The sequence below is a fragment of the Gopherus evgoodei genome, chromosome 7 (assembly GCF_007399415.2).
Source record: "Gopherus evgoodei ecotype Sinaloan lineage chromosome 7, rGopEvg1_v1.p, whole genome shotgun sequence".
In the NCBI taxonomy this organism is placed as follows: Eukaryota; Metazoa; Chordata; order Testudines; family Testudinidae; genus Gopherus; species Gopherus evgoodei.
This window is the reverse complement of record NC_044328.1, coordinates 58,703,651-58,716,100: the sequence shown is the minus strand read 5'-3', so window position 1 is coordinate 58,716,100 and position 12,450 is coordinate 58,703,651. Positions and strand designations below refer to the sequence as shown.

General features: G+C 43.5%; 1 protein-coding gene across 1 annotated transcript in view; it reads left to right on the top strand.

Moving 5' to 3' along the window:
• The window catches only part of SH2D4B (SH2 domain containing 4B), a 141,542-nt gene that overhangs the window by 47,455 nt on the left and 81,637 nt on the right, over window positions 1-12,450 (top strand). The window contains exon 4 of the mRNA XM_030569811.1: window positions 4,468-4,615. Within this exon, the coding sequence (XP_030425671.1) occupies window positions 4,468-4,615 (148 nt within the window). The remainder of the gene's footprint in view (window positions 1-4,467; window positions 4,616-12,450) is intronic.

The window sequence follows — 12,450 nt, the reverse complement described above, 5'->3', positions numbered from 1 at the left end:
TAAGGTACAAAGGCACCTAGCTAGGTTTATTGTCAATGAGGGCACGGTCCTAGTATCCCACAGACTCTACAGGACCACTAACACCTGTATGCCCGTTACAATGGACACAGCTCAGTGAATGGCAGGACTTTCCATTCTCCCCCAATCCTAGGTCAGCCAAAGACCCTCCCTCTGAGACTCCATTTTATACATCGATGGAAACAAGTTATGTACTGCTCCTCTGATGCAGTTATTTGACACCCTCTGACGTAGCAAGTTACCACCATCACCTGGTACATCTTTATCCATCACGCTGTCATTCTGACCTTATTTTTAGGATGGGTCAGTGAGCTCCTGTTATTTTTAGGGAATGTGTTGGTATTAAGGTGTTTTAGTGCCTCCCTTCTGGAGTGTGTTTGCAAGAGTGCTCTGTGCCTAGCACCTCTTAGGAATGTGTGATTCTGCAATATCAGCCCTGTTCTTGCCAGACTCGGTGAGCTTGCAAACTGGCAGAGTCTGACTTCTGCTCACTTTGCTTCTTTGCTTTATATCAGCAAAGCTTGATCACTACTTTAGTTCAGGCTTACAGCTCACAACAGGCCTCTGATACAAGGACTTTATATTTCAGACTCTCTTTCTACTACAGACAGTAATGGGGATGCCTTGACTTACACTACCTGAGAATCTGACCCATTAAAAGTTTTCAGACCACCTGCAAAAGTGCCTGAGTTGTTGCAGAAGGTAGAGACTTTTCCATCCCCTGAGGATAATTGTTTTCAATTAGTAAATTGCTTACTTTTTTCAATCACTTTGAAATGTCAATGGACATAAACCCTTATTCAGCCAGCTGACAGAGCTCTACCACTAAGCAAACCATTCCTGAGAAACCCAAGACACCTGGCCTTGTTTATTCACACTTGGCAAACTAATACTGTGTTTCTCCATCCTTCCTAATAAAAGCGTCATTTTTCCTTAAGTATACCTTTTAGTGTGTTCCATAGCTCAGAACAACAAGCAGCCTGCTCTCTGTGACTTCTTCTGACCCTCACTGAGATCTGAAAGGTCACAAATGACACACTAATACTGCTTGCTTTGAAGAGTCTCCTTTGGGGAAAAAAAAAATCAGTTCCTCAGATCTTAGTGGCAAAAATACTCCCCTGCTCACAAACAGTTTATAAGGTAGCAAAGGAAGGGAATAAGAAAAGTTGCTCTGAGGTGGGAAAGCAATGTAATCCCTGGAAACCAGGTTGTTTTACATGCCTCAAAGGAAGCCCCCTCCAGTCAGCTACTACTCCTCTTATGGGTGGCAAGCCATGCAATGACCTGTCACTGTGAGACCAACACTTATGGAATGGCTACAGCAGCTGTTTGCCTGACTTTCTCCTGCCTAAAAGGAGAAAAGATAGGACAGGCAACCTTCTTGGGAATCAGATTAGATGTGTGAATAGCTGGTCTTTTTTTCAGTTGTATTTATGGAACAGTGGATGAATGAATAAATAACACCTGGTACTTGTATATCACCTTTCAACCAAGGATCAGATGGTTAAATTATGACAGAAGTGACAAAACTATGACTAAGACAACTTCAGTCCATATCTTGCAGACATTTCTGCTTACTTTTTATCCATGTGAGTAGTACCATTGAGCATTGACTGGGCCTGCTCTCAGGTATAAAATTAAGCATGTTTGTGTTTGTAGGATTGGATGCTTATCAAAGCCCATACAGCAAATCAGTGCTAAACTCAGGAGCTGAAGCAGGAAGTCCAGTATCCCAATCTCACATTCTAACCAGGAATCACAGTTAAATTGATATACATTGAGTAAATCCATTTATTTAGATGGAGTTACTATCAAATTTCACCAGTGTGACCTAAGATCAGAATCTGGCTTTTCTGCCTTTCTACATGTTCCCTACTCTCACCATAATAAACTTTTAATGGCAGGGACCACTGCTACCTGTATGGTAGTACTGTGTGTGGCTCAATGGAGCTCTAAACCCGACTGAGGCCTCCAGCTGATACCATAATAGGATAATCTGAAGGGCATTTCACATACCGTATTGAGCTCTTCTAGTTTATCTAGCTAAATCCATTTAAACAAATCATCAGATTTTTCTTCTTCTTGTGGCAGTATAATATCAGGCAATGCACTGTATTTTACTGTTGGTTTGAACTGGGGCCAAACATGCAGCACATACTTAGTCTCTAGGACTCCAGCACTATGAGGCTGGTCTGGAGGATGGCTTTGGTTTCTGACACTCCTGTGCAAAACAAATAACTTCACCTTTTCCTTCATCTAATATAGTGTGCTCAAAGCAGAAAAGGCTTAACATGTAATGAGCCCTGTGATCTAAAGCAATCTATTACTGCATCATTTGTGACTCAGTGGACAGTATCTGAATTTCCATTGAAAAGAAAAGTGGTTATTTTCAATGCAATGCTTTGAAGAAATTAGTGGAGCAAATAAATACTAAAACTCCATTGCACTGCCAAAATACAAATAAATGATGAAAATGGTCCCCTTTTTGTGGTCCCAGCTGGCCTACTCAAGATAGCTCTGAGATACAGAAGCGTAGCAGCGCTGTCTTAAGATTTTTCAGAATGTGTTCTGACAATATGTATGGCTCATTCTCTTAGGCAACCTCTGCCTTCCACTCACCTGATGAAAAAATTTGCACATAACCCCACAAAGGGAACCTTGCAGTGTTTTCTCCCTTAGCCATCTCCTTCAGGTTTTAGCACATGAACGGACAATAGCAAACTGCAAACACTGAAATTTGCTGGCAGGAAAGGTATTTAAAACTAACTGCTAAAACTAACGGGCATCAGAAGATGATCATGACTAGTAACAAATACTTAGCATGAGGGCAGTCAGTCTGACTTGATCTGGGATCCTGTTTGATTTCTCACACAAACTATGGTAGGCCCAAGTTGGGTTGGATGAGAGACCTCCAAGTTGCTAAACTAATGTCTCAGAATGGGAACTCTGCATTTACAGTGGGGATGAGCAGAGTGTGGACGTGGAAGCTCTGAGTTTTTAGAGAACACCATCACTCTGTTTATCGTCCCAACTCTAACATCTCTCCATTCACTTGTATATATGTATAGTTTTTAATTAATAGTCTGTGGATTGTTCTGGTTATGTCATGTGTGATATACAATGAATTGCTTTTCTTTTCAGATTTATAAGCTATATCTTTCTACAAAGTTCGGAGTGTACGAATATTTCCTAAAAAGCACACAATCTTATCCAAAAATCACTTCCGTTCTCCATTCCACCCCACTTCAAACATCCTTAAACCTCGGACAAGCACAGTCCATTAAAGGAAATTATGAAAAGCCTAATTTAAATGGAAAAATCCAATATAAACACTTAAAAAGAAATCACTGGATTTTATTCACCCTGATATGCTATTACCCATGCACATTTGCTAGTATTAAAATTCTAGAATAACCCATATTTGGTATGGGTCCATTTTAGTGATGTAGGATGCACTGCTGAATGAATTGTGACAAAGTTGTTGAAATGTTTATATTGCCCCCAAAGGAAATATCATTTGTTTCATTACAACACAAATTGCTGGCGGGGCGGCTCCAGGCACCAGTGCAGCAAGCGCGTGCCTGGGGCAGCAAGCCACAGGGGGATCCGCAGGTCCTGCGGTTTTGGCAGCAATTCGGCGGCAGGTACACCAAAGACACGAGACCAGCAGACCTCTCGCAGGCACGCTGCCAAAAGCCGCCTGACTGCTGTGCTTGGGGTGGCAAAATACATAGAGCAGCCCCGATTGCTGGGATGTTCCTTGTCTGCTTTTCCTATTGGAATGGTCTCCTATTGTATGAGTGAGCAATTGTATTGATGTCTATGGGCTCAATTCTCTTCTGCATCAAAGCTTGCTCTTCACAATGGAGGGGAGAGTGCCAACAGGAAAATGAAGACTAGAAAACATGGTCTCTTTGTCAGTCATGGCATACTAGTATTGTATTTTTTCAGGATGCAAAACCAATAAAAGCAGTGAAGTAATTAGAGCAGGTTTAATGCATTCTGCTGATCCTACAATAGAACAAATGACTTATCTTTGGGATTAAAGATGTGCTACCAGTGGGGATACATGTAGTATGGAAACAATAGCACAATTTGCAGATATACCACTTGTAGCATGCTGTTGGTAGAGGTGTCACATGACACAGCAAGTGTTCAGTATAAACATCAAGATCTAGCTATTGTAGGTGCTTTGTGTTCCCCATTACTGTAGTATCAGAGCACTCACAATTTTTCATGTATTTATCCTCTTGATAACCCTTGTAGGTAAGAAAGTGCTGTTATTCCCATTATATAGATGGGGAAGTGAGTCACAAAGAGACTAAATCACTTGCCAAAGGTCACACAGGAAGTTTTGAAGGAAGAAGAAATTGAACCAATGTTCTAATGACTGAACTATACTTACTCTCTAATGATTTTTTTTCCTTTTCCTGTTTCTTTTTTTTTAAGAAAAGAGAGGAAGAAGAGAGGCAGAGAGGTGAAGAACAGATACGACAGCAAGAAGAACTTAGAGCAAAAGAGTTGTATTTGAGCCTCAAGCAAGCTCAACAGCACAGCCAACACAGTGAACACGAGGACCAGGAGTGGAAAGAACAGCGTGAGTAAACTTAATCGATGAATGAATATGAAATATGCACAAATCTTACCTAAGCTTGTGCAAAGTACCATGGGGAACCATAGAACCCACAAGAAACAGTCATACGAGTGGGGAAGCTGCTCTTTACACAACCATGGAAAGAAGCATTTCTTTCTAGTCAAATTCATCTTTTATGAGGTAGATTCTACATCCAGCATTCCAAAATGACTCAAGTAAAAAAAATGCATTCGTGATTTTTTTACCTTGTGCAGTACAAGATTGCACACAATTTTGCTGCAAGCAGTCAATTTGTCCTTATGTTGCAAATTTCAAGTCACTTTGCCAATTTCATATTTCTTTCTGCATAAAGTTGCATCATCATTCATTTTCTGCAGTGGAAGCTACCTTGTGCAGACAACACCATAGAAAGCAATTTGATTTTTTTTGTAAAGTCTGATGAAAAAAAATTCTGGCCATCTGTATTTGAACATCTTATACTAGAGGATTCAGCTTTGAATAGACAAAAGTTGTTGTCTGCATATTTATTCTAATATGGCTATTTTAAGAATTCCTTACAAGCTGGTAGGGCAAAATGCTTATGTCCTTACTCTGGCAAATTTCCATTGACTTCAAAGGATTGTTTTAAATGGCAGTTTTGAGCATGATCTAGAATAGATCTTTATGACGTTGCATTCATAGCAGCATTTTTCATTGTGGTTCCTAGCCACACTGAAGTCTTTTATAAATACCATCAGTGTGACTGACAAAAATTTAGAAACACAGGAGTAGCTTGTGTTCAGCTGTAGCCATGTAGAGGGCACATCCCATATGTGATTGTGTATACTGTATATAAGGTTCCCAGTAGTTTTGTACAAGGGTGGTCTTAACAGGTTTCAGGGAATAAAATATGGTTAGCTGTCACTTTTATATAGTAATAACTCTGAGATATTAAATGTGCGACCTTCCTGTTAATGAGAAAAATTACACATTTGTATCGAGCAAAGAATGTACTTTATACCTGCTGACCTACATTGATTTGATTACTTAACAGAAAAAGAGGAAGAAATATTTAGAAGGTTTTAACTTGAACAGCGACATTGAGCTAATTGTGTATAACACAAAGATTAATAAAGTAAGCACTTAAAGTGACATTTATCTGGGTCAAAGATAAGCGTGTGTTTTATGAGATAATTCGGTAACTCATGAAGTAGGGAAAGCAAAGCTACAGAGGTAGTGTGCTGTGATATTGCTAATTTATATATGTTAACAGTAAAGGAAAACCAACAACAGTAAAAGAAATACCTCAAAATATGTGAAGAATGCTTCTGGTTTTTTTGTTTGTTTTTTGTTTTGTAGTTTTATTCATTCATTGCAGGAATTCTTGGAGACTGATTACCAAAGTTCTGTTTCCTGCTATTCATAAGAGATGACGTTATTAAGTACAAAATTGATTTTATATTTAAGATACACTTCTGGCATTATCCAATATGGTAACTGGCTGCCATCTATTTTGACAGAATAAATACTCTATAGATTAAATTTTCAATGAAAAAATAATTCCCTGTGAAATTATTTAAATCCAGGATTCTGTTCATTTGAAAAGGTAAAAGTTGTCCTTTTGTACTCCAGGCCTCTAAGGTATTTGGTGAGGAGTGGGGAGAGAGCATTTCACTTTTGAAATGAACAGGACTATTCCAGGTTATACCAGCTGACAGTCTAGCATTGTCAACTTTCTAACTTCAGAAAACCGAACACCCTTGCCCTACCTCTTCTCCAAGGTCCCGCCTCCACTCCCTTCCTTGCTTTCCCCCACCCTTGCCCACTTGCTCATTTTCACTGGGCTGGGGCAGGGGGTTGGGGGTGCAGGAGGGGGCTCCAGGCTGGGGCCCAGAGGTTCAGAGTGTGGGAGGAGGCTCTGGGCTGGAGCAGGTGTGTGGGGTGGGGGAGGGCTCTGGCTGGAGGTGTATGGGCTCTGGGGTGGGGCCAGGGATAAGGGGTTTGGAGTGCAGGAGCAGGCTTTGGGCTGGAATCAAGGGGTTCAGAGTGTGGGAGGGGGTTCTGAGTTGGGGCAGAGGGTTGGTACACGGAAGGGGGCGCGGGCCCCGGGCGACACTGATCTCAGGCAGGTCCCAGGAAGCAGCAACATGTCCCTCTGGCTCCTATGTGGAAGATTGGCCAGGGGACTCCACACCCCCCACCCCTGCCTGCAGGTGCCACCACCCCTGCAGCTTCAATTGGCTATGATTCCCAGCCAATGGGAGCTGCGGAGCCACCCCGGCCACTCCTCCCCCTAGTAGCTGGAGGGACATGCCCACAGCTTTCTGGGAGCTGCATGGAGCCAGGCTTGGAGTGTGCCTGCCCTGTTGGTGCTGTGGCCAACGACATTTTTAGTGGCCTGTCAATGAGGCTGACTGGAGTCGCCGGGGTCCCTTTTCGACTGGGGGTTTTGGTAGAAAACCGGATGCCTGGCAACCCTATGACAGTCTGGCCTAGAGGATGGTATTTCAGCAGCCCACTCAGATGGTGGATACAGAAACAGAGGAAATTTGTAAGATTCGTGTCAAAAGAAAAATATTGCATATGGAAATTGGCAACATAACAAAATACTACAAATTTTACTGTGTTTAATTTGTTCTGTTTTAAAAATAATAAAAAACAAAAAACTGGATAGTTTTTTGAAATGAATGCTGCAGTATAGGGACTGTGGCAGGAAAAGAGGGAAAATGAGGAATGGGGAAAAGAGGAAGCAGTTTTCAGCCAGGGTTTCCAAAATGGTTCTGAACACAGATTTTCCTAGTCTGCACTTAGATTGTGGCCAATCAACACTGCTTTGATTGCATCCAGGACTGGCGCTAGGGGTTTTAGCGCCCTAGGCACAGGGAAATTTCGCTGCCCTGCGCGCTGGTCCTGCGGCGCCAGTGGAGCTGCCACAGTCGTGGCTGCGGACAGTCGGCTGCTCCCGCGGCTCTGGTGGAGCTGCCGCAGTCGTGGCTGTGGACGGTCGGCTACTGCGGCAGCTGGTCCACCGGAGCCGCACGAACAGCCGGCCGTCCACAGCCACGACTGTGGCAGCTCCAACGGAGCCGCCTGCTGCCCTCTCCGGCAAAACGCCGCCCACCAATAATCCTGGCGCCCTAGGCAATTGCCTAGGCTGCCTAAATGGAAGCGCCAGCCCTGATTGCATCATTTTCTGATGCACATTGTTTGCAAGAGTTTATTTCTGTAGCACAGGCAAGTCTTTGGAGGGAGTCTAAATTAGTGTAACTTGCATTGTCTTCTCTTATCCTGAAACTGTATGCTCACAAATTTGGATGCCATCTAGTCCTCCATAGACTCTCTTCAATTTACTTAGCATCACGGCCACATGCCAATGAGTAACTTACACCCATACCTGTCATTTAAGTTCTAAGTTTGTCCCTCGGGGCTTGATTTACCTCACACACCAGTTTCATGTTGGTGTAAATCCGTTAAAGTCAATGAGGTTACTCCTTTTTTACACTGGTGTTATTGATAGGAAAATCAGGTCCACTGAGTCGAAACAAGTCTAAGTTAGTGTAACTCACGTGGGGAGGGCTGGAAGAGGGGAGCGTAGCAAGAAAAGTAACTAATAGGAGCATTTAGAATGCATATGTGAAAGTAGGATTAAGGAAATCTAAATCTAAATGTAATGCCACCGTGCATTCAAATTCAAAATTTGTTCCTGAATGCCTCTCTCCACTTTTGAAGTGGTTCTTTCTGTTCAGGCTTTAGGCTCCCCATTGCACCATTGTGGCAAAAGTTTACAGTACTGTTACTTGCAGTAACTGTGTTTGGCCTTTGTCCTAAATACTAAATAAATAAATAAATAAGTAAGCACATGCCTACGCAAAGGAGGCACTGTCAGATGCAGCATTAGCATCTTTGCCATTCTGCACCTGCTGTTGAAGGCACATTACCCATTAGGAGCTGGGCCAGGTTCTTCTTGAAGTCAGCCCCCGCACTCAGCAGCAGCAGGGGTCACAGCTGAAGAGGCGCAGCAGTGCTAGTGCATCTGTTGTGGAGGGCAAATGTAGCAATGATATTGATGACACTACTAATTTATTTAGTAGATGGAATTTAGAAAGGAATGAGGATTCATCGCTCATCATCAGATTATTTCTCAGCTGTTTATTGCCAAAGCAATAGGCATAGACGAAGTGTTGCTAATTTTAGTTTCTGTTGTTCACTTCAGTTCACTTGATTGTGCCAAATAACAATAAAAGCCCTTAGAACTGCTGTAGTGTCACTTTGCTATAGTTAATTGAAATACATATTTTTAGTGCTTTTTAATAGACTAAATGTCTAGTGTGGAATATCTTGAGTAATTGCCACTATAAAAAACAATTGATGTTATAAATGTAATTATACATTTAGATTTCACATGCTGGACATATGATAGGAATGTCTTGGAGAGCAGTTGTGAGTTGATACAAGTATAGAGGGGTATAAGTATATTAGCAGAATAGTGTATTAATGGAATAATATGAATAAGATTAGTGAAAAAGAGTGAACCAAGAAGTCCATATTTCAGTGTGCTTGTAATGACTAATAATAGCATGACTAAGAAGAAGTGGAGTTAGTTTGGGAGATAGGCAATGTATACATACTGCTCAACTTTGTTCCTAACCATAATAAAATCCATGTCATGGATTCTCAAAGCGTTCATGAGTAGTATTATGTTCCAGTCTCTGAAGTGATCTGTGCTTGTTGCACAGCTGCAAACAAAGGATTTGTAAAATACCACTGGAAAAATTGTTTAATACTTAGAAAAATGCTATTTGTAGAATAATTTGTTTGATGGAAAACAGCAAAATGTACTGACTACTATGTTAATCAAACACTGTTTGACCAGTTCTATTAATCTCCAATGTGAACAGTATTGCAGTATTATTAATGGGAGCAGAGTGACTACTGCAAAAAAGTCTGTATGTTTTTGTTTGAATTTTTAAGGGAATTTGCTTAGATCTTGTGAACACAACTTCTTTGTGTTTGCTTTCCATAAAAATTCAAGTGAACATGTATACTGGCAAGGATGTTTGCTAAAAGAATGATTTTTAAGCTAATAGGCTCCTATTCAGCAATGCATTTAAGCACATGCTTAATTTTAAGTATATGCTTGAGGCTCATTGCTTTCAGTGGGCCTCAGAGTGTTTTGCTGAATAGCTTTACAGCTTTAACATAAGCAGATTGTTGACCAGGAGCCATACTGCAGAATATTTATAGGAAGCCAATTTCCAACAGGGGAACAGAAACACACCACGTGATATATAAGTATACTCAAAATGTTGAATTTTGAATTTGAATATTATATAGTCATTATGAACTACTCATAAACAAGCTACAGACTAAGAATTATTAACAAGGGCACAGCTGAAGCAAAAGCTTTTAAAATTGGGATGCATATTCATGGCACATTTTTTTTGCAGAACTCACCCTGCTCCAGCTGTGACTCATAGTGCCTCAAAGGCACAAAATAGACCATAAAAATGGAGAGCTCCTAATCTTTCGCAAATGATGTGACTCACACGAGTTCAGTCCCAGCACTGCATGAATTAATTCACATCTGTATTAAAACATCTACTGTTAGAGTCCTGTCAGAACTGCGAAGAGGGGTTTTCCCGAGTCTACATGGAAATATAGAAGTCAGTGCTCTATTTTCAGTAAAAAGGCAACTTTGGTATGTTTAGAAAATTGTAGGGAAAATTATAAAGTGATCTGGAATAACGAGGGCCAAATCAAATCTCAGCCCAGATTCAAAAGCTCCACTGTTCCAAGGTTCCAAGCTAGTTGGTCTCACTCTTACAAACTGCGCAGATTAGGGTTACCATACGCCTGGGTTTTCCTGGACATAACCTCTTTTTCTTTGATCCTCTGCCCTCTATCCGGGTGGATTTTTCAAATAAGAGGAAATGTTGGGGATTTTTGTGGAGCAGATGGTGCAGTTCAGAAAGAGCCATCTCCACATCTCGATTGGTCCTTCCCCTGCATCCACAACTACCGACAGAGCCATCCCTTGGGTATGACAAATTGCGCGACCGCCCGGGCCACCTGCCTTGGGGGGCCTCGCAGGCAAGGAGGTGAAGTGGGATGCATGCGGGTGAGTGGGGTGAGGAGCCGAATGGGGAGACAAGCGGCAGATGGACGGGGGCAAGGAGGAGCTCCCCTACCAGAACCTCCCCCTCCCACTAGCACCTCCTGCCTTGTGGCGGGTCCTACCGATCAGTGCCCTCCTCCTACACGCAGTACCTGTCACAGATCAGATGTTTTGTGGTGTCAGGAGATGCTGGTGGGAAGGGGAGAGGAGCGAGGGCGAAACGTGCTTGGAGGGAGTTGCAGAACTGGGCGGGGAAGAAGTGGGGCAGGGGTGGGAAGAGGCGGGGTGGCGGTGGGGCCTTGGGGGAAAGGGAGGAGTGGGGGCAGGTCCTGGGTGAAGCCGGGGGAGGGGAGCCCTCCCAGCAGAATAGAAACTTGGAGCCTATATCTTGCCCCCCCAGGGATTCCCCTGACTGCCAGATCCCATCCACCCTGGCTTGGCCTGCCAGGTAAGCACCTCTCGGCCAGGCAGCCCGTCCCGCCACAGGGCCTCAAAGCCCGGCTAGGAGGGGTGACAGGGCCAAGTCTCAACTCCTCACCCTGTGGTGGTGGAGAGGCCTGCAGGAAGGACAGACTGATGGGCTGGCACTGTGTCCCTGGACTGTGCCAGCTTCCCTGCCACTGTGATAGGGATACTGCTCCCCACCTTGAGTGTGAGGTACCCCCTCTAGCAACCCCAAATCTGCACCCAATAGACACCCACAGCACCTTCCAAATATCCCCTCCAGTATCTCCCAACTGTACCCCCTCCAAATACCCCTTCCCAGGACACACGCTCTCCTCCAACTCCCCAACTCCTTCCCCACCATCCGCCGGCAGTATCCTCTATTTGGTAACTTGAAATATGGTAACCCTAGAGTAGATTCTTCTCTTTTGTCCATCACATCTGGGTTGAAGGAGAATGTGCCCTCCCTTGCTTCTGGCAATACTGTAAGCTAAAAGGAAGGACAAGGATAGGATGGTGAACTTGGACTCAGACTCTAGAGACCAGGGTTCAATTCTTGGCTCAGCCACAGGTTCGTGTATGACCGTAGGAAATCTACCCTGTTGCCTCAGGTCCCAGTTTGTAAAATAGGGATAATATTTCCCTGCTTCACAGGGAAGATATGAGGATACCATCCATTAATAATGGAGAGGGACTAGGTACTATGGTGATGAGGGTCTGTCACAGGCTGGCTAGCCCTTTAAAGCAAGCCATGCTCAGCCTTGCCTGAATCCTCCAGCTGTGTGTGATGGATATATAATTATAATGTCTGACCCCAGCTGCAGGAGATCAGACAGAGGATTATTTAAACAGAGCTCAGGCTAGGAGGAGACCCAGGAGAGACAAGCAAGGGGAGTTCTCTCTCTGGGAAGGGTCTGTGGAAAGTAGGCTGGAAGAGATGCAGATGGAGCCAGCTGGCTATGGCAGGGGGGCTGAGAGAGGGCCTGGAAGTAGCAGGAAGATCCCTAAAGGAAGCCGCCAGAGTCCCCAAGGAAGGGAGACAGTTGGGAAAACCTGCTGGGAGAAAGCTGCATCAGAGAAGCTCTGTAGGGCTCAGGAGTAGGTGCTAAGAAGCAGAAGGCTTCATGCAGTCCAAGAAGGGTAGAAGAATTTTTGGTTTAGATATTTATTTGGATGTACAGTTGAGCATTTTGTTACCCAGGAAGGGATATGCGCTACCTGCTTCTCAGCTGGAAGGCTGAGTGATGTACGAAGACAGATCGCCTGCAGGGGTACTGGAGGAGAAAAGCCCTGCACAATT